This window comes from Dermacentor variabilis, chromosome 8 (assembly GCF_050947875.1).
Source record: "Dermacentor variabilis isolate Ectoservices chromosome 8, ASM5094787v1, whole genome shotgun sequence".
In the NCBI taxonomy this organism is placed as follows: Eukaryota; Metazoa; Arthropoda; class Arachnida; order Ixodida; family Ixodidae; genus Dermacentor; species Dermacentor variabilis.
Genome location: NC_134575.1, coordinates 42,314,975 through 42,336,069, shown reverse-complemented (window position 1 = coordinate 42,336,069; position 21,095 = coordinate 42,314,975). Strand labels below are relative to the sequence as shown.

Here is a 21,095-nt window from a genome sequence, read left to right as displayed (position 1 = left end):
ATTGTTATTGACTTGGAAGTTGCACCGACAGTCACAAGTCAACGTTTTAGGGATGCAAATCCTATACGGGTGTATATCTTTGGCACCTTACTTCGAGGTCAGAAAGGCGGCGCGGGCAAAGTTATATTGTACGTTTTTTTTTTTTTTTTGCAGACATCACGTTGACGATAGATACCACTAAGCAGCTATAGTCGTTATGAGAATAGGAACATGAATCCTTGTTTTGATTACCGCTTTCTCAGTGGCCGTGGCCTTGTTTTCAACAATAGCAAAGGCTATGGATGAGCGCAATGATGTGCAAGACTATACACATTGACTGTAGAGTCATACTGCTAGTGTTTACTACACTTGCACTGCTATAGCGCAGTGTTTGTGCTCGTGTGCAGCTCGGTGCGCAGCGTATCGACTGTTTCAACCCACGTGATCACGCTGTGGGTGCGACGGCAAGCCGAGAGAACTCTGGAATACTTTGATGCGCACTGCCTTCCTGCACCGCTCGCAGTGTTGAACACCACGTGATCTGCCGAGCTGGCGCAATTTCCCGGCAAGTTTTGTCACGACGTGTTTTTTATTCCTGCTGTAGGCGTTGGGAAGCGCGTCCTGGGACCGGCACCGATGTGAGCTATTGCTTTGGGTGTACAGACCACGGAATGCGTTCTCTTCGGGTGGAAGGGCAGCTCATCAGTGCGTATGGAGTTGGACGCGTGCCTCCCACAGTAACTTGCCTCCACTCTTTCCGACGAACTCGCAGGCCCTGATGAGCAGCATCGCGACGGACATCCTCCAGAAGCGCAACCACCGCGTCAACCGCAAGAGGGAGCTGGCCAACCTGGTGGACACGCAGCGCAAGCTGGACGTCAAGACGCGATACTACGAGGAGACGCTGGACTACTACCAGAGGTACGTGAACGCCTGCCTGGCCAACCTGTCGGCGGGCAAGTCCAGGCGGCAGTCCATCGGTCCTGGCGTCGCCGGACAGTCGGCCGGAGACGTTCAGCACCTCAAGCCACTCAAGTGAGCCTCGCGCCATGTTACTCCAGCGGTCGAGTGGGGATACGTGCATATGCTTCCGGCGCCGAAGCCTTTCTATGGGCAACCAGCGCTGAAACTTCGCGTGCCGACAGCAGTATACCACACAGCTATGTAGTAAGCGGACGAAACCGTTTTCAACTGCACGTGTTGCGATTTCGCGTCTTCAAATTCACCTCTCATGTTGCAAGAGGCGCAGTTTGCTTAGCTATTTTTCTGACTTGGAACACCCTTGCTAGATAGAAGGTAGAAGAGCATGCGCTTCTTACAACGCGGATGGCCACCGACAGAGCTTGGCTGGATGCATCGGGCTAGCAAACGTTGACACAGGCACGCGCGCCTGTTACAGTTCAAAATTTCGCGCCATTTTCGTGGCTTCACATATTTAGTTGCACACTCAAACTGCATGCCGCAGCGCCTCCTAGACAGCGCTGGTTCCCCATACTCCGTCTCATTGTTGAGCTTTAGGAATAGGGGACCTAAAGTTAGAAGACGCCATCGGCCGTGCGCACAAAACCGAAATAGAGTGGCCACAAAAGCACGCAAGCGAGTTTCGGTTTTTGCTCGCTTGGAGGCGCTATTTCTCCGTGTAGTGCAGTGAAGGCATTCTACGGCCCGTTTCGGCCAGTCAGTAACGACAGCCGGCTGCGTGTTCCAAAGAGTGGAGGACGACGGTTGGCCAATTGTGCGCCATTGACGCCTCCATTCAGTCGGCTTTGCGCAGAGGGCCATAGCAGCGGACATAGGAGGAGCGGTTCTGGTTCGCTACTAACAGCAGCGCAAAGACGCGGTGACACCCAGATAAAGAAGCACACAGCACAGGCCGCTCTGCCACAATGAGCGCCAACCAACTCGCCGAATTGAACACCTATTCAGTTTATTGCGATATCAAATATATGGGCACTCCAGGCGTATTTCCGCCGTCGCCGTGATGTTCCTTACTAAGTTCAAGTGCGATAACATCGTGGCCACATGCCGTATGCTGCATGTGCAAGTGAAAGCTTGTGAGGGTAAGCCCAGGATGGTGGCTCCATCTCGCGCGCACTAGGGTGGAAGGCGAGGAGGACGCAGCATAGAAGACGCGCGCGAGGCACCGGTGGGGGGTTCCTGCTCCGGTGGTGGCTGCGTATGGTGCGGCTGAGCGCGACCGCGCGGGCCCTACCTTGAAAGCGATCTGTCATGGGCACAAAGTCTAGGTCCGCCGAGTGCTGATAGCTTCGTGTGCGCTCGTTCTCGCCGATTAGTTCGCGTTGGAGCGAGAGGCAGCACGAAGATCAATTCGCTCGCTGCTGCTGCCACGCTTCCTCGTGCCAGCGTTTTGACAGCGAGTGTCCGCGGTCATCGAGTAAGATGTGTTCATGTTTGCCTGTGCGCACGTGACACCATGCCATGCTTGTTGAATGCTTACAAGTTTATACGGCCGATAAACTACTGTCGTTATTTCGTATGTCTGTCTAATAATTTGCTATCGCAATCGGTGCTTCGCCTTTCGACAAAACTTCTACTTTTTGGGCTTTATGTCTATAGTTGGCGCGACAGGCAACTCTGTCGATGCATGTGCAACATTCATGAAGTTAGTGCATGGCCTTCGAGATCGAGCTGTCTAAGCGTCATCGACTTTTCTTTATGGGAGTGCAGCAGCATTGATAACTGCATGCTTTTCCCTAATATCGGTTATACATGACCAACTTTGCAGTGGGTAGGCAAGTGTTGCCATAATACTTGGGATACATGAGCTTTGCGATACTTCAGTTATAGGCGAATGTTAACATTCATCGGGAGCCGTGAGCTGTCTTATAACGAGTGCTGTATAAGTTAAGTTATATATAGCTTCGCTTACCTGACAAGCACCGGTGGCGTGCATATATATATATATCCATGTGCTTTGTTCAGAGACTTGGGAGGCAGACCAACAGCACCATGGTTGTTCGGTACGCCTGGGAATGTTGCCACCGGTCAGCCCAAGCAGACAGCCAGCCATATATATTTTCCTTTTAACGACAGGTCCCGGAGCGCCCTCAAGTATTCGGGCTGGAAGCTGCACGAGAAAGGCATTTTGCTCGAGGTCTCGGGGCTCGAGACGAACCAGCTGAAGAGCGTCAGCTTCGAGATAGCGCCCACCGACCGCGCCGGCGTGTTCAGCGTGCGGACGAAGTTCCTCGGCGTGAGCACCGACGAGTTCACCCTCGACATCCAGGACCTGCTGCGTCAGCAGTACGAGGGCGTCGCCGTCACCAACCTCTGCGAGCGGGCGCGCGTCAACAACAACCTGCTGCTCTTCTTCCTCAACAAGAAATTCTACGGCAAGTGACGGCGGGAGCGGCCTGCTCTTTGCGCGACAGCGAGGGATTTGGTTGACTCGCCCGCGGACGTATTCTAGGGATTTGGTTGCCTAGCCCGTGGACGTGTTCTAGGGATTTGGTTGCCTCGCCCGTGGACGTGTTCTAGGGATTTGATTGACTCGCCCGTGGACGTGTTCTAGGGATTTGGTTGACTCGCCCGTGGACGTGTTCTCAAGTCTTCGCCCTTACGGAACCGCCCATGTGAGCCCGCGTGTGAGCGTTGCCCATACGTGTGAGCGACCACGTGTGTAGGATTGATGCGTTTGTGGGAAGCTTCAGTGAATGTGGACGCGTTTGGAAAAGAGAAAAAAGAGCACCCGCGGTCGTGGCAACCTCGCGCAGACGCCATTTGCAGGACCGTTTGCTGGTGACCCTTGGGGACATTTAAGGAGCACAATTGCGGCGATACGTCAGGCACTGCGAACTGCACCAGGCGCAATGAACAACCGAGAAACCGTCCTGGCATTATGCAGCTCGGCATCGCGAAGACGAAGCTTGATTCAATTTGGGAAGGATTAGTGCAGGCCGTGACCACCGAAGCAGAAACCCCAGAAACAGACCGCCCCCCCCCCTTTTTTTTATTCATAATGTGATGTGCTAGAGCTAAGCCTTTGCTAATGTGCTCTCGGATGGTAGCTGCACGAGGACTATGGTCAAATTGACCTTTTTTTTTTTCTGTGGCTCTTTGGCAGAGGTCGGAGTGTAGCTCCCGAGTTGTAAAAAAAAAGAAATATAAGGATAGCGGCTATCGTGAGCACATGCTTAACGCAGTAGTAAAATCGAAGTTTTTTTTTTTTTTTTTTCGAGCACTTACATGAATGGAGGTCGATCATCTTGCTGAAAGGACTGGTCTGTTATGTTTGACCGAATATCATTGAGCACTGCACCGTTCGTTTATTTTTCAACCCCTGCACGTTTCTCGGTGGTCGCAAGGATCATCGAAGTTTCCTTCTTTGTTACTTTACGAGAGTTCAATTCAACGGCTATAGACTGCTCACATCGGCTGCAGGGTTTTGCGTGAAGAAACTTTGTTTTGTTTGACTTGTTCGCTATGTGTTCATTGGAATGAAGTAAAAGACCGAGTGGTAAAATCATTTGCATCGAACTATTCGTTGGCTCGCTGTAATGACTTTCTTCTGTTCCTTTCGTGTCTTGCGTTTGTAACCGATACGAGGTCAGTGACTTGAACCAATTCTCGACACGTTTTGCTGAAACCTAGCGATGCGCGTACTTTCCGTGTGTCAAGTGCACAATTCATCGTCGGTGTTGGAAAATTGGGCGTTCACGCTAAATCCTCAAGCGTTGTCCTGTACCCTAAGAGAAATCCGCAGCCTTGGCATAAGCAGCCTTTACCAAACTGTCACGTTCTATGGGGAAATGTGCAAGTTGCCAAAGCAGCGATGATGACTGAGGCACGACTTTCAGCTTCCATGGAAGTGCCGTGTTCCCCATTAGTGAAACGCGCAATTAATTGCCAAGTATCGAGGACTAAGACAGAGTTTGACTGCGACAACTCGCAACTGTCATCAAGCTTGTTCACTTTCCGGTAAAGCCTCGTTCTGTGCCCTATAGGGGCCCAGCTGCTGCCTCGAAGCGGCTCACGAGTTCTCACCGCCCGCTCGCAACAATTTTACTTCCTCGTCCACGAGCGTGCATTTTTTTTTTTTAACTTGCAGGCACACTGTGGTATATTGTGCTTACGTGGGGATTGCACGGAACTAGCTGTGTACGTCGGTCGTCGCAGTCGTAGCCTCACAACGGCCAAATACGGCATCGAAATGCCGCAGGGGGTGCGCGTCCCTCGCATTCCCCCAACTGCCGGCGCATATCCCGTGCGAACAGTTATTGTGTGCATTAGTTTAGTGAATTTTATAGCCCGTGTTTTAACTTTTTTGCTTTCGACGGGTGCGACCGTGCGCAATGAGACGTTCTGGTGCGTTGTATTCAGCATCAAATAAAATGTTTCGTGCTGTTGGTCCGGCTCAGCGTCGAGCGTCAATGGGCGTCAAACAAGGCGGCTGCGGAATGTTGTCCCCTTTGGACTTTTACTCGGTGGCACGTGACCTCAGCAGTCTGATATAGTTTCGAAAGGCAAAGTTGGTTCAGCCCTGCAAACTCAACTTTTACCCGAAGAGTCGGGCTGTTCGATCGTGTGATGCATCACCGTGGCTAACTCTTCAGCTTGCGTGCTACGTACCCTTTACGGAATACGGTTTACCGGAGACGCAGATGGCAGTAGCGACGCTGGTGGCGACATCTTGTGACGCTTTGCCCAACCACAGCGCGTTAGAAACAATTTAGTCTTAGGTGTGTTCTTGTCGAAGGAAATTTTAAAAAAGAGAGACTTCATCTTGGCAGTCGCTGCATTCGTTACACCAAGCACTTGTATATAATATGGCTGGTCCCTAGATTAATAACTGTTTCCCTCTCGTTAAACTGTTCGCCGCAAGACGGCACTACGTGCTTTGCTCCTGCCATCCGCGTCTCCGGTAGCCCGCTTTTTCTTGTTTTAAGGCCAAGCTACAACTCCCTTGTCACTGAACACTCCTAAGAAACCTCTGTCCTGACTTACCATCGTTTGCTCACCTAGGCACCTCACCCAGGTACCGTTTCCCGTTCACTTCCGGCAGAGGAGGAACGGGCCAGGGCGGAAGCGTTCGTTTATATCAGCATCAGACGGACGCTTTATCACTTACTTCCGCGGACACTGTCCACGTAGGTACATATACATGTGTTAGTGCAGGCTGCAGTCGCCCGCAAGACGTCACACACAAGAATGCGAAGGGCGTTCTGCAACAACACGTACTTTATTCTGGACTATCTACAGTATGATACACAGCGCTGTACATCATCGTTCGTATCTACATAGGCACACTAAGAAACAAGCGTTATTGGTCCACGTTTGCTAAAGGCAGGCTTTTTTTTGCCCCCTTTGCTTACAAACTTTTTTTTGCTTGTGTTCCGAGAAAAATTCAGGCATTAAGTCAAACAAGTTCATTTAATTGGAATCTGAACAAATGGCTAGGTTGGCCCGATTGCACCAGTCAAGCAAGAAAAACATAGCACCAGGTTAACGCAGTAAACGACGGTGCGCATTACGGACAAAAGCCAAACACAATCGTACTTGCCACGAACTTTTCCTTCAGTACATTTCTACGACAGCAGAACAATGAGAGATCAGCAACGTTGCCAAGCCGGCGTTAATAAAAAGTTTACAAAAATTGCCGCAAGCGCAAAAAAAAAAAATATATTTTCCTGTACACTTCCGCCTTTCTAATCTTTATGCTTTCGCCTCTTTCACGTGGAAATATTTACACAAGAACCTGTATAGTTCGGTATTTACACGCTGGCATTGCACTTTTGTAGTATCTCGGTCGCCTGGGCTGCTCTTCTGGAAAAGCAGGTGAGACCTGGCAATCTGCAACACTTAGCAGCACCTTTGGCACTGATAAATTGGGCGATGAGTAGGCAGCAGCGCAGCTGCCTTAAAAATCCGCTTGGCTACGCTAAAACTCGGTTAGAGCAAGCTAACAGAGTTATACCATAATACCATAATAATTATATACCATAATAAGTATACCATAATAATTATGCTGTTGTTAAGAGTCTATTTGGCGGATCATTTTGCGGAGCAGCAAAGCATAGCCTCCGGTATTTTTTTTTTTTCAATATCTGCACAGTGAAGCTAAAACAACGAGTTATTGAGAGGGCACAGCTTTTCCAATAGATGGTCAGTACATGGGGCAAGATTAGGGTCACGTCAACCTTCTTTCATCGCACGTCTTGCGAAAGCGGGGGAGCGCAGTAAAAGTTGTCCATGCTCTAGCAACAGGGTCGAAATAACGAAACGGTACGTGGCTCCGCCACAGTAGACCAGTGCCTCCCATGCAATACGGAGCGACTTTGCAGGCATTGCAAAAATACTGGAGGCTATGAACGGAGAAATACAGACGGTGTGGAACGCTGAAGGCCGCAAGCCGTACGATGCCCACACACAAGCACACAAAACTTCGCCGTATTGACTTTTGCCAGTGCTTTCCGAAATAATTGTCCTTCCTATCCTTGCACGTAGATACATACAGTACATAAACTTTTCAAATCGTCGTAACAATCAGGCGCGCACTTTTGACACGGGTGCACGCAGTTCGTTGTCAAACACTGGTTTATAACGTCAGAAAACGGACGTCCAGAAAACCACCAAGCTGCACCAATAACGAATCAACGACACAGTGCGTGGGTTTTGCCACAGCAGAGGTCATCTTTTCACATGTTTTCCTCGTCGGTGTTCGAAACATCCAAAGCTTTCCGCTCCGGCCGTTAGGAAAGCCGGAGCCATATCCAGAAGCTTCCCTCGTGGTGAAGAGAAGCAGGCGTTTCACCACCTCAGGAGACGGCACGTTCGAAAAGCAGAAGTCAGTTAAGGAAGGCCTTCGTCGTCGATGTTGCGGAGCAGACGGCACATCCAGCCGTATCCGTCGGGGAATGCGAGGATAAGGTTAAATCTCTCCAGACGATCTTTTCGCGGACGCCTGCAATGCTGGAGCGTGGCTTAACCTGGCAGTGCACGTAGGCCGCTGTTTGAAGCAGACGACACCTGCTGTCGCTTCCGTCACGGACGCTCGGAAATCGGACGCGGCTAGTCCAGTAGCCAGCGCATGGAGTGTCACAGATGACGACGAAACAGCTCGACGGTTCCTTTTGGCACGATCCGCTGATGATCAGAGCAGCGTGCACATGCTCGTCCCGTCTCTGGTAGCACGGTCCCTCAGCTTCCTCCAGTACTGGAGTCTGGGCGCGCAGCGCATTGTGGGCTTTCCCAGCATATGTACGCCGATGAACAGGAAGTGTCCGCTCCCGGCGCGGGTGCCACACTTGAGTGGGCGGTGCAGCACCGCCGCCATTTTCCTGTCGCTACCGGGCAGGAACGCGGGCTCCTCGCTGGAATCCCTGTGGACGCGTGAAGCGGACACCGTGATCTCGGTGACGTCGCGACGATGGACGTGCCTCAGGGAAGCCACCACGCCTTCCGCAACTGCAGATGGGAAAAACAGAAACGAACAATGTCGGTTAGTGGCCCTGAACGCGGCATATTATAAAAGGGAAATTAGAACTTCGTTTAACGAATTATACTTCACGTACGCTCTACCGCATAACGCTACACTGCACAAAACTAGCTCACCATTATGAGCATGACGTTCAATGGACTTGCAGCGATGTAAACTAAGGCACTAATACTGCACGGCATGAAACGTAGAAAGGTAACGTAGAGTTCCAAATATGATGTGGTAGATATTAAAGTAGCAATCAGAGCAAAATGTAAATAAAAAAAAAAGCTGCGCGCTGTTTTATACGGGCTAGTAACGGCATACAAAAACATGGCCCTACGCTCTTGTTATGCAAAACGGGTAATAACCACATACAAACAAACTTATACGCAGCACGTCAACCTAACATGCTTCCCTGCATTCACTAGCACTACTTGTCGTCAGCTTGTGTACATTCACGAGCTTCTCCGTGCGCCGGTAGTAGAGAAAACTGCATTGCAAGCGAAGTGTTTCTTTTTTTCTTTTTTAATTCTCTTGACGCATCATGTGCAGCGAAGTCACAAGAGAAGACGACAGTAGCAGCGAACAAAGAACGTTAACGCCACGAAGAAAAAAATGTGCGAGTGAAACCAAACACGAGCGCACGATGCCTGGGTCGCGGGTCGCTCGATAAAAAAGAAGTTTATTCTCGACGAATTCGTGAGACTCTTTACAGCACGTTCGAGCGGCCACAAAAGACCTTTAATCATTGGACTCCCGGCGGGATTTACCCTACACCCACGACGACGCTTCGCTGTCCTGCCAACAATGAACCGCGCGAACCACTTCGTCACCTATTCGTTTGTCGGAAAGCGGACGGCCCAACCTCACGTTTCAGGCGGGTCCTCGGATATATCTCTATTGTGGATATGCTAAGCAGCGGACCACTAGATGTCATTCGCCTCCCAATCAAGCTTTGTGCAGTCGCGCCCCCTACCTTCCAGATGGGGAAGAAGACGCCGGCTCTTCCAGGTCGGCCAAGAGCGTTCTATAAAAGCCCCTGAAGAGGGGGCTCTCCGGAAAGTGAAAGGCCGTCCACCTTCAGCGTCACGCAAATGAAAAAGAAGGCACGCCATGCCATACGCGAACACATGAAACGAAGAAGAATAAGAAAACGGAACTACGGCGTGTCTTGGATAGGCCTCTTCTTCAAAGGCACTGCGGCGCGCACTAATCCGCCGGCCGTATTCTGTCAACAGACATCTCGGTCGACGGCGTTTGCACTGCGATTCGAGTGTGTCGTCCCCGTTTCCAAAGCTTCGCGTAGCCCTGACAGAGAAGGGTCTCCTTCCAATTGTGTGCCCAACCACCGCCAGAGGGCAGAGCAAAAGGGCGGGGGTGGGGGGGGGGGGGGTAAAGGTAACGGCGTTAAAAGATCTTGTCTCCCATGTCCGCCAGAGCGTTGCTTTTTGACCCTGCACCTTCTTGGACGGCTGGTTGGCTCTCTCTGCTGGACATCAGCGGTGCAGTTGAACATGGCTGAAACCCCGCGACTGCCGCTTCTGTACACCCTGACCTGCCTGCCCGCTTCGCGGTCCTTTCATGGTTCGGACCCTTAATCCCCGCTGAGCGCTTCATGCACTATTCCTCACGGGCGATAAGACGTGGGCTCGTCGGGACATGCCCTCTTTCTTTCCTTTTTTTTTTTGTATCTTGCCAGATGGGGAGGAACACGCCTCCTAACTGCGAGCACAACAATGGCTCGTCTGGCTCCGCGGGTTTCGGCTAGTAACATAAAGTTTCGCGGGCGCGAATCTATCGTCTCTGGTTTCCACCCCGCCATTCTGCATCTCAGACGAAGACGCGTTTTTCCTCCGGATAGTTGGCATTCTGGGTCTTTTGGAGGCTCATATTATGGTCGCAACACCAAAACCTTGTTGAAAAAGGCAGAATCGCCACCAAGGCGGGAAAAGATGTCGCGTCTGCACAGGTCAGAGAACACGGCCAGCGCTCGAGCGTCGGGAGGTTTCCACTTTCAATGGATGATGCGAGTGGGGCTGTACTCTCTCTCTCTCTCTCTCTCTCTAGAGAATGGGCGCGGCAGGTGGGCGTTAGCAAAGGGCTGCTAAATCATAAAGGAGGGATTTAGTGAACGCGGATGAGAGTAAAATACATTCCGCAGACGCATGTCTGGACGTGTAACTAAACCGCGTTTCACGAGCGTTCGTCTTTGTCGTCTGCCTAGCTTTTCTTCGATATGTTATTGTCGTCTGCTGCCGTCGTCGTCTGCTATCCGCCAATGTCACCGCACAACAACGGGCGTCTGGGAAGTTTTGAACCAGTGGCTTCAGGTCATGAATGAAATCCAACAAACTTTTCCCCGCCTACCGCAAAAGGGTGGGGAGGGAGGATGACAAATTCGTCTTATATGAGAAATGAGGAAGATCGCGAAGCAAGACTGCCAAAACAAAAAGTCGACTCTTGCGTTCGCGGCAACATCGTGCAACTCTCCAGACACCTGCGTATAGTCCTCAGTACACGCTCCACCTTCAATTCTGAAGAGCAGCTCAGTGTACCCTTATGCTGCGCCAGACATACGTTCTTCGAGTAACCTATTGATACAATTGTCCTTAGCAGCCGGCGGAGTGTGCGCCAACAAACGGAGGGCAAGGACACGTGACAGGACCTATAATTTTTCAACCGAGTAGAAGTTTCGAGTCATCGACACGCTGGCACTGCTCCATTTCTTTCCCTCGAAGGTTAGGCTGCCGTGAATGTGCGCCGTTCATCTCAGGCGCAGTTCCAGAATAACACAAAACGCAGAACGAGAGCAGCAACAGAGCGAAGAAGCGAAGTACGGGGTCCGCCGCATATATAGTGGTTCTATAATGACGGCGCAGGTTTTGAAGACGCCGCCCCAAAGAAAAACGCTTTTTTTTTTTATTCCTCTCCGAGCGCGGTGCGGGCAGAACCCTCCAACAGGTCTCGAGCATTGTGCCAGCGTCCCACCCGCCTGCCCACCCGAGCAGACGGACTCGTTCGTTCAAGCAGACGAAAACACACACAACCATAGCAGACGACGCCGCTGCCGGCTGTGTATGCAGTCCGGTCGGCGGGGCGGTGGTTCACCGCTAGGCGGCGTCCCTTTTTCAGCAAATTTCTTTTGCCGAGCGCCGCGTTATTTGCAGTCCGGCGACGAGAAGGAAGAGAGGGGTGCGCGTTCGAATCTGTCTCCAAAGTTGCTCCGAACCCGGCTGGCTGCTTCGGTGTGTGCCATCACCGTTTTTCGTCCTTTGTTGTGCAGAACCCAAAAGCGCGCTCTTTCGGGGGGGCGTCAAAGCTGCGTGGCGTCGGAGGGGAAAGCAGACGACAGGCGAGGACGCTTCGTCTCTTCTCTCTTTTCTGCTTGTCTGCGAGGGCGGAAGATGGCGCGCGCCGCTATTTGCTGTTGACGATGGCGACGGGGATTTTGGGCGGGGGCGCAGTTTTCGCCGCGCGAGCTGTGCTTTACGAGTGTGTTCCTTCGAGTGCGCGCGTTCTGCCGACGCCCATTTGCACTCGACGGAGCATATACTGCGGCATACTCCATACACGCACTTCGGGGAATGTCGTGAGCGGGACACGCCCCAGGATGTGGAGAGAGAGAGAGAGAGATAGTGGGGAGAAGGGCGTCACGGCGAACGAAGAAAACAAAGAAAATAATGATCCAAATAACCACAACTTAGTTGGGCGCGAAACTGTGGTCGCTTGCTCTTTCGCCGTTGATGGCCTTTCCAGGTCCCGGTAGATAACCCCGGAGCGGAAACGTGCCTCGAGCGGAGCTAAGTGAAAGGCAAATATTACACGAGACGGCACTCTTGAACCTCCAAGGAGGGCGATGGTGAACAAGAGGTGTGCAGTATAATGACCCCATTGAAAAAGAACTCATACGCCTAGAACTGAGGCTCTTCCGTCGTCTACTGGAACAGTGTTCCTCAGCTCCACAACGCCAAACAAAACGGTGGGAAGAAAAAAATGGAGAGGTGGCGCTTCTATGCTAAAGAATGATCTAAAGAGAATGAAATTTCATTTAAAGAAAAACCGTCTCCCAAGACGTTGTGATCCTCACATCTGTGCATTGCGGAAGCCACTGCAACTACTCCAGGAATAAATGTAGTGCCGAGAGCTCCTATACGCAGTAATAAGTGACTGTCTCATTTTTAAAACTTTTTTTTAGTGTTCGCGTAGTCCCCGACGTTTACTCTGCTCGTGCACCATGGAGTTCCAGCACGTATACCAATTTAGTACGTTTACGCTCCGTTTACGTGCAAGCGGAATGAACTTACTCCATCTGGGAGTTCGATAACTCTCTAAAAAGAGTCAAAATACGAAACAAACAGCTACTCCAGCATAAAAAGAAAAGGGGGGGGGGGATATTTCACGCTTTGGGGCTTCTCTTGTCCCCAAACGATAACTCTCATATATGCGCGCATTTAGTTTTCTTTTCTTTTTTTTTTTTTTTCGTGCGCTCCCTGAACTTTCAGGTCACCTACACGGCACACGAATATCATCGTGGAATCGCGTTCCTGATGGCAGGATAGCGCGAGCAGAGCAATAGCAGAAGGAAATGCAAGCAATACAACTTGCCACTACCGTTTGGAAACAAGATAAGCCACCTCAAGACATGACATGACAAGAACTCTATTTGAGTCCTGAGGGACTGAGATCTTGGGGAGCCAAAGCCGAAGGCTCCCGAAGATCAAGTCGGTGGCTCCGCCCACAGTGTAAAAATTCTTTACAGTCAAGGATGTACCCCACAGGGATACCGTATGCTGAAAGCTGCCGCTCTGGGATCGGGTGACGGGCGCCTTATGGCTTTCCGCGAACCGTACGCAATAGGCAAGCGGAGGAGGTTCCGCCGCGTAAGCTGCCTGGCACGCGGGAAGGCAATCTGTGCCTGCCTCCGTACCGAGGACTATCGTTGCATAAGCACCGAGCAAGGGGACAAATTAAGGGCGTGTCGGGTTGGCGTGGACTGCGTCGCCATCGCGCTTCGGTCGACTGCGCGCGCCCAGAGCTCCTGGAATCTCAGTTTTTAGTCATGACCAGAAGGAGCACGAGCTGTCGGCATGCGAGGGTGTACACGCCTTGCACAAGTAGCGCCCTCGTGGGAGGTACCGACTTTTCTTTTTTGTTCTTTCTATTAAACCCAGCTGAGGCGTAGCGTAGCGGACGTTGCATGCTTTTCAGCAGAGCCCGTCGTAGGAAATCACTCTTATCGACCATGGCATCCGAGATCCGGCAGCGTGCGCCGCCTGAACTCGGAGGCTATGCTTGAAGCCATCGAGAAACACTGTAGAGAGATGCTGTATTAAAGGGACACTAAAGCGAAACAATAACTCAGTTTATACTGAGAAACCGTTCTTGCAAAAAAAAAGAACTATCTTATCGTTAATTTTGCGCGCAATAGTTTTACTATTAGGAAAGAAAATGGAAGGTCACATGGCTCGTTTTGGAATTCCGCGCCGAAAGCTCAGCGTCAGTAAGCGAGCGTGACGTCACTAAGCATTTTCTCATACTTCGGCCAATGTTGCTCAGTAAAAGTTCTGGAAGCTCGCTGAGTTCAGCCTTTGGCTCCTTTGCGATACACGGCGCCCAGTCGATCTTTGCAGGTAAACAACGTAGACCGGGTCAGAGCAGACGACGTGAAAATTCGTAACGTCAACGGCGCGATTGTGCGGGAAGTTCAAGGCGACGCCGCCACGCAGTGTTTCCTTTCTATCAAGTCTCCTCTGACATTAACAGTGACCTCTTTCGTATTGTAGAAGCGTAATTGATCTCTCTGGGGCCACTTAACGGTGACGTTTCCTGCGTGTCCTCTGCTAAGCGGTACAGGGCTCAATGACTGATGCAACCTGGCGATACTGGACAATCACCATCAGCTATAGCGCTTCGATCGTCGTCTGCTCCTCATCTGTACTTCAATCCGATGTAACAACACTTCTCACTACTGTGAGGGTAAAAAACAAGAAAAACGGTCGGTATGACGCCAGCGTTGACGCAATTTCCTGAAAGAGTTGATTACCTCGTTGGCTTTTACCGCGAAGTAAATTAAAGTTAAGCTATATTTATCCCAACAGTAAGCGATTCTGTGTACTAAGGGGCAAGGGTTGCGCGAAGCACTTCGTTCACGCTCGTGACTAACGAATGTAACCTGGAATTTGGCACATTCAACACGAAGTTGACTGTGAGAGCAACTCAGGGCACTCTCAGGCAGATTGCCAAGCAACTAAACGGTTCCACGGCAATTGCATTATCTGCGTTCACACTTCCACGCGAGGTGTGCCGACTGATGAGCAGCTGATGACTTAATATGATACACATATATGTTGGAATAAATTCGCGTGGCAACGTGATATAACACTTGCGCTTCTTCTCGCATCTTTCCTGCAAATGCCTAAAATGGTAAGCGGAAGAAACGTAAAAGCAAGGCAGTTCGACCCGTCATTACCAAGAGATATATATGCAGGCTTGCGCGGAGACATCGAGGGCTGTGGAGTCCCAAATACAAATATCGGGTGAAAAAGGTGACCAAAGATAATCCATGGTTGCTCATTGCGCAAATTCAATGCACCCATCAACACCGGTCATATGCAGTTCAGGCTGAGATACATATCCCTACGTGTAGCCACAAGCAGCGGTGATGGGGTGGGAGTGGGATCGAGGACCACTGTTTCCACGAGCCTCGTATAATCATATAAAACGGAAGTGCTGAATCCTTGATGTCGCTGCTGACAGCCTATGGTATAGACCCTGCAATGCTTATTTCCAACTCCGTCTGAGCACGCCGAAATAGACATCAGTTACAATTCTACCAGGCACACAGCTTCGTGATCATCTAAGCATCCCGCTGAGCGGCAACGAGAGAGGGTTTGAGTTTGGAAAAACATAAAAAGAAGGTTTGCAGGCATTTACATGACAGCGAACACGGCGTGGAACAGAACCGGCGTGACTTGTAAGCTTGCAAGCCAGTGCGTCTGTATGGAAGGTGAAAGAAGGGGTAGGGGTTGAGGGCGTTGGTGGCAGAAACGGAAAAAAAAAAAAGGCTGCGTCGCTATTGCCGCCAGCGTCGTTCCCTTCCACCGAGGTGGGTTCCTTACGGGCGTACCGTGTTTAACATCTGGACGCGAGATTCGTGCCCACGTTTATAATCGCCACCCTCCTTCCTCTGTGGATACGTAACTTCGCGCGAGCGCGCCGCGTCTCTCTCATCTGGGCGTTCCTCTTCATTTCCGCGCCGTCGCTTCGGATACGAGACGAGACTCGCGCACGAGACCGCGGATGCATACTCTTTAAACGACCACCGCTTGCAAGGAGAAGAAAAAAAATAATCAAAAGCCCCGCCAAGCGAGCGCGCAGAGGAACTCCGCCACCTGCGGCGCGCTCGTGACGTTTCGAAAGTCGCGTTGCGGCTGACCCTTGATCTTCCTCCCTCCCAAACTCCGCAAGCCGCTGCATGACCTCTCCCCGCCGGCACACCGACCGCAGCGCTGGCTCATCGACTCGACTCAACCCGCAAACGAAGCAAGGCAGCCCGGGCCGCCGACGCCAGTCTGGCTGCTCAGGCTGGGGCCCTCCGTGCCGTCCTTCCCGCCGCACAATCTCTTTTATTTTCCATGCTTCGCTCGCACTTAGGCCTAATCTGGCCCCGAACCGGTTTCCGGCCTGGCAACGCTGGACAGAAGACGCGGGCACGCGTCGTCTGCTGCGTCTTTCCTGCGCGGCCCTTTTTCTTCTCTCGTCTGCGTGCATCTTGTTCGTCGTTTGCTCAGCGAGCGGTCGGTCGCCGGTCTTCTTTTGCATTCGCCGTCTGTTTTGCTTCTGCTTGCGTTTCGTCTGCTCGCGCTCGCGCGCACATAGGCACACACTACGTCTGCAGGGCCGATACGACGCCGCCAGGCGCCGCCGCTGCCGCGATGTTTTCGCTCGCGATCTTTCGGGGCTCGCGGCTTTTGCTCTTCGCTCAACGGTGCGATTTGCATTGGGGCGTGGAGGGCGCGCGCGGATGGAGTGTAGTAAGATGGCTGGGCCTTGCGAAAGGGGGCTTTTGTGTGGGCCGAGGGTCTGTGCGGTGCGCGTGCGGCTTGCGGGGGACATTTAAACGCCACTCATGATGCGGCCTCGCGTCGGACAGCTGTGGCTGGCCGGCAGAGGTCAGCACCCTCGCATTTAGCGAGGAGGACTGGAAAAGGAGGGGAGGTCAATCAGGCACGCGCGCCCGAGCCATCTCGAGCCGAGCCTAGCCGACACGGCGCGCGCCGCGAGATCGTGATCGGGGAACGAGATTTCCCCGCGATCGTCGACTGCACGTCGTCCACCACCAAGCGGCGTCGGTCACCTGTTTCGCGTGCCCAGCCGCACCTGTTGGCGGCCAGAAGGTCGCACGCTTTTTAGCAGGTGGGCGGAGAGAACAGGCCGCGGTGCGATATGCGTTGCGCTGGGCTTCGCGCAGAGGGCGCTTCGCCGAGATTTATGGATTCCGCCCAGGAAGGACAGGGCTGGCAATTTTATAAGTTCAAACGAGTAATCCGCCGTTCGTGCTGGCGCTACACGCTGGGCCTTGTCGGCACGCACGTTCCGTGAAACCGTAGCGAGAGAAAGAAAGCGAGAGCCGCCTACGCCTGCGGTTACAGCCACAACGAGGCTTACAGCTTAAGAACGCAGCGGCAAATATACCACTGCTCCACTCGAAGAGAACTTGTATGTATTTGTCAGCTGATTACGTGCCTCGTTTTTCGTTTTTCCGTGACGTCATGGCGCACGCGAACTACTCCGAATATCGGTGTTTTTCAGGAACTATGTTTTCGAAGCGCGGAGGAACAGATGGAATTAAGCGCAGGGCGGTTTTGTGGACCTCCGGAGCTCGCACTGAATTATCACGTCTTAGCCGACTCCAAACGAACGTATCCGTTCGCTCGATACAACTTGACTACAGCTCGGTGTCAGGTTATGCAAATTCAGAGCTCCGGCCACAATCCGCAGTGTACTCCACTCTCTGCGCATCCGCGCCACGAAACAGTTCTTGAGAAACGTTGATTTTGAAAGCATTTCGCTTCTGCCGTGACGTCACTGAGTGCACGCAATGTAGCTGACTTACCTATGCAAATTCTCTTCCGAATCTGACACTATCACTGCGTTCCTAGGTCGCCACCGAACGTAGCTTGCGTGACGGACTGCACTGACAAATGTCGCGCGTGACCACAGTTCCGAGGTCGATGAGCGGTCGGCTCAGTGGCACCCGCGACCGATCGGCAACTTTCGATAACTGGCTACGACTCCTCATACGCATGTACGGGTCGGGGTTTGCCTGTCAAACCTCACCCTTCCGCAAAAGTGCCGACGAATAAGACAAACGCAGAGTTCCACGTTTCTGGTACTCCTGAACTGTAATTCACCAAAGAGCCATTAAATGTCAACCTCAGAGCTATATAAAGTATCCGGACGGAAACATCGGCAACGTTATGTTATCCGCTGGCTTACCCTGACCACCGTATATTGTGCAGACCACCCCAAATAACGAGTTCCGCGGAGCAATAGCTAAGAGCAACGTTCTGTTTCGTGGCAACTACCGCTGCTAGCGCATTCGCACCCAGTCGCAGTCGTGCGGTGGCCGCATTTCGTGAGCGTGTACTTCGCTAACGTCCGCACCGGCCAACGCCCAAGTCACACAAAAAACACACAAAAAAGTCAAGGACACGCACACAGGCATGTCGACCACTCCGTTTCACGAACGCGATAGTGCTCGGCCAAGGCCGAACGGAAGGACAGACCCGGAGACAACAACGGGGCGCATACCAGAAACCCCAAAGGAACATTTTTTTTTTTTTAGACAGGACAGATGCGCTTGCGCGTGCTTCTTTCGTATACTAATGAAACAAGATACTGCTACGCAGAAAGATAAACCGAGCTTCGAAGTGCCATGGGCAAGGGAGCGAGCGAGCCCGAGGAGTTCTGTGGGAAAGACTCGTAGACCGTAAGCATGCATGTACGCTGCAGAAGCAGCCGACTGTGGCGGCATCGAAAGAGGAGCGCATTCCGCAGGCTCGCTTGTGTCAACTCCAGGCGTCATCCAGCGAACGCTACTGTGTACCGCAACGCACAAGAGACAAAAGAGAAAGATATAAAAGGACGTACGCAGACATCACACTAATCAGAGAAACGGCCGACACGCGCGGGCTAGGGAGCAAGATCAGAGGTGTGGGAAACAAGTTCTTTAGACACAGACGCGGCATGTCGTGCTTGTACGCTTGCGCTGTCGACGAGCCGCCGTGGTGTCTCCCGTTTCCGTTTTATGCGCTCGTGTACACAAGCTCAGCGCGCTCTTTGCTTTGCCAAGAGTGCGAGAGAGGGGCAACCATGGGAAGATGACGTGGACAGCGATCCCAAAGACTCGAGCGCGTTTTTTTTCTCTCTCGCTCACTTCCTTCCTTCCCCAATCCCGAGACACACACACACACACACACACACACACACACACACACACACACACACACACACACACACACACACACAGTCAGCCTCTCTCCTCCTTGTTCTTTCCAAGAAGATTGAGCACCACGCCTCTGTTTAATGAACGCATCGAGTCGTGACGTACTATAATGTAGTACACGCTCGGCAACTGAACATAAAACGCGAGCACGCACATAAGCTGTCTCGTGAGAACTGTCGTCAGTGTTTGTTCGAAGCTATGCATATATACGGCCAGATACTGTTTCGCGCGTCTGTGCTTATCCACAGCGTTCATATATAGCACCATTGGACGAATGAATTATGGCAGGGGACAAGAACTTTATTCCCCTTTCCAGAGCTTCCATCGTTTCTGTCACGTGATCGCGCGCCACAACAAATTCCTTACTGTCCTACATATTGGCTACGTCGGCGCCACCCGTGTGACGCAATGGGCATCTTCGATTTGTTGCGCCAGACTGCCCAGGACTGCCCGAAGTGGTGCTTGACAAAGTGAAGAGATCCAATGTCTGCACAATGTACTTCCGCTGGCCGCGCAAGTAACCTCCCTAACGCATGGCCCGCTAGCGTCCCCTAACTATCCCGGCCCCCCTGATGAAAACCAGCTCTATATGCTCCACCACCCTGGCGCGATTTTAATGAGACCTAATGCACAGAGCCAAAGGCACGAAGCGGAGAGAAAGAAATGTTACGGAAGTGCATGTCGCGAAAGCGCACGCCGAGCAGTCTTCCGTTCGCCGCTAGATGACACCAGCGTCGAAGTCGCACGGTGCTCATTATTGCGCAAGACGCTTCGCAGTACCGAGAGCGTAGAAGAAGGAAGAGAGATCCGTGGATGACTGTGCGACGCTCGGTTCTCACGAGCGAAACCACTGTCTAAGCCCGCTCCGTGGTAGTTCCAAGAAAAAGAGGGGGGGGGGGGCTTCGTTCGCAGGGAGTGAGACGCTACCCGCGAGAGAAGAGTGTATCCAGTGTACACAGACCCTGGAACCCATGCCTGCGTAGTATACGCGCACTCGCGTTGTGACCCTGAGTGAAATGTGTATATACACACTTCGTGGAGCGACCCACATACGCGAGAAAGCGCGCTTACTCGGTGTACACCCTCTTGTGTTGAAGCAACAAGTCTCAGAAATGGCGGGTCTGTCGAATGGCCATATAGCTGCTCCCCTAAAAGGCAAGGTGTGCCTTGCGAATATAAGGATACCCCTGTAATGGCCCAACGTGTCATCTTTCTAACGCATACTTTTACAAATCAAAATTATGTTTAAATCACTGGAAGCTTAACGCATGGCCCGTAGCAGCGTTTTTGATACGCTGGAAAGCATTTTCGATAGTGGATAGCTCCGTAAACCAATCATTAATTAATTTCTATGCAACTAGGTTTCAGCGAAATTACACTCCATCTTAGTTTTTACAAATGTACTCTGCATGGTGCAGACACAAATGTGGATCAATTGCAACTTTCCTTGTTGTGGAACTGGCGTTTAATTGGACATTAAAGGGATACTGAATGCTGTGCGCTGCACCGAGCCTCCGGCATTTATCATCATCATGATCATCATGTTTTAGATCCACTGCAGGACGAAGACCTCTCCAAATGACATCCCGTTGCCCGTGTTCTACGTTAGCTGAATCCACTTTGTGCCAGCGGACTTCCTTAATTCACAACTGTCCTCTAGTTCTCTCGCTACCTCATCTGCGTTTGCGCTTCCTTAACGTTCATTGTTACTCTATTCTCTAACCCACCGTACACATTACATGACCAACCCAAACTCCACTTGCAGGAGTTGGACGGGCTAGGTAAAATTGCGAATCAAGATATTGAAAAAATTTGGCAGACTCAAGCGTAGCTGGCGTCCAAGTAATGCCAAGCATCCATGTTTTGCAGATGAATAATGTAACTTGTGTAGCGAACGTTTATATAGATAGTATAGGCTGTGCGTGGGTGGTCATTAAGTGGTACAGACTGTTTGTAACGGAAATATGTAAGATTGACCGACTATTTGGACTTGATACCAAACGTCAAGAAGCAAGCATTAGCCAATGAAGGCACGGCATTTCAGACGGGATGTGCACCACTCTACAGTCGTCGATCGCCGACGAAAGCCAGACGTTCGAAAAACGCGCGGGTCGGCTGTTGTTGTGCAGAGCAGACGAAAACTCGACACAAGCAAACGACGCGTCACGCCGG

At 51.7% G+C, this 21,095-nt stretch overlaps 2 protein-coding genes across 2 annotated transcripts in view; one reads left to right on the top strand and one right to left on the bottom strand.

Annotated features, from left to right (window-relative positions):
* Positions 1–4,481, top strand: part of LOC142590141 (ras GTPase-activating-like protein IQGAP1) — a 32,928-nt gene extending 28,447 nt beyond the window's left edge. The window contains exons 14-15 of the mRNA XM_075702025.1: positions 752–1,014; positions 3,034–4,481. Of these exons, the coding sequence (XP_075558140.1) occupies positions 752–1,014; positions 3,034–3,340 (570 nt within the window). The 3' untranslated portion in view covers positions 3,341–4,481. The remainder of the gene's footprint in view (positions 1–751; positions 1,015–3,033) is intronic.
* Positions 4,482–6,950: 2,469 nt separating this feature from the next.
* The window catches only part of LOC142590142 (meteorin-like protein), a 64,008-nt gene continuing 49,863 nt past the window's right edge, over positions 6,951–21,095 (bottom strand). The window contains exon 5 of the mRNA XM_075702026.1: positions 6,951–8,403. Within this exon, the coding sequence (XP_075558141.1) occupies positions 8,090–8,403 (314 nt within the window). The 3' untranslated portion in view covers positions 6,951–8,089. The remainder of the gene's footprint in view (positions 8,404–21,095) is intronic.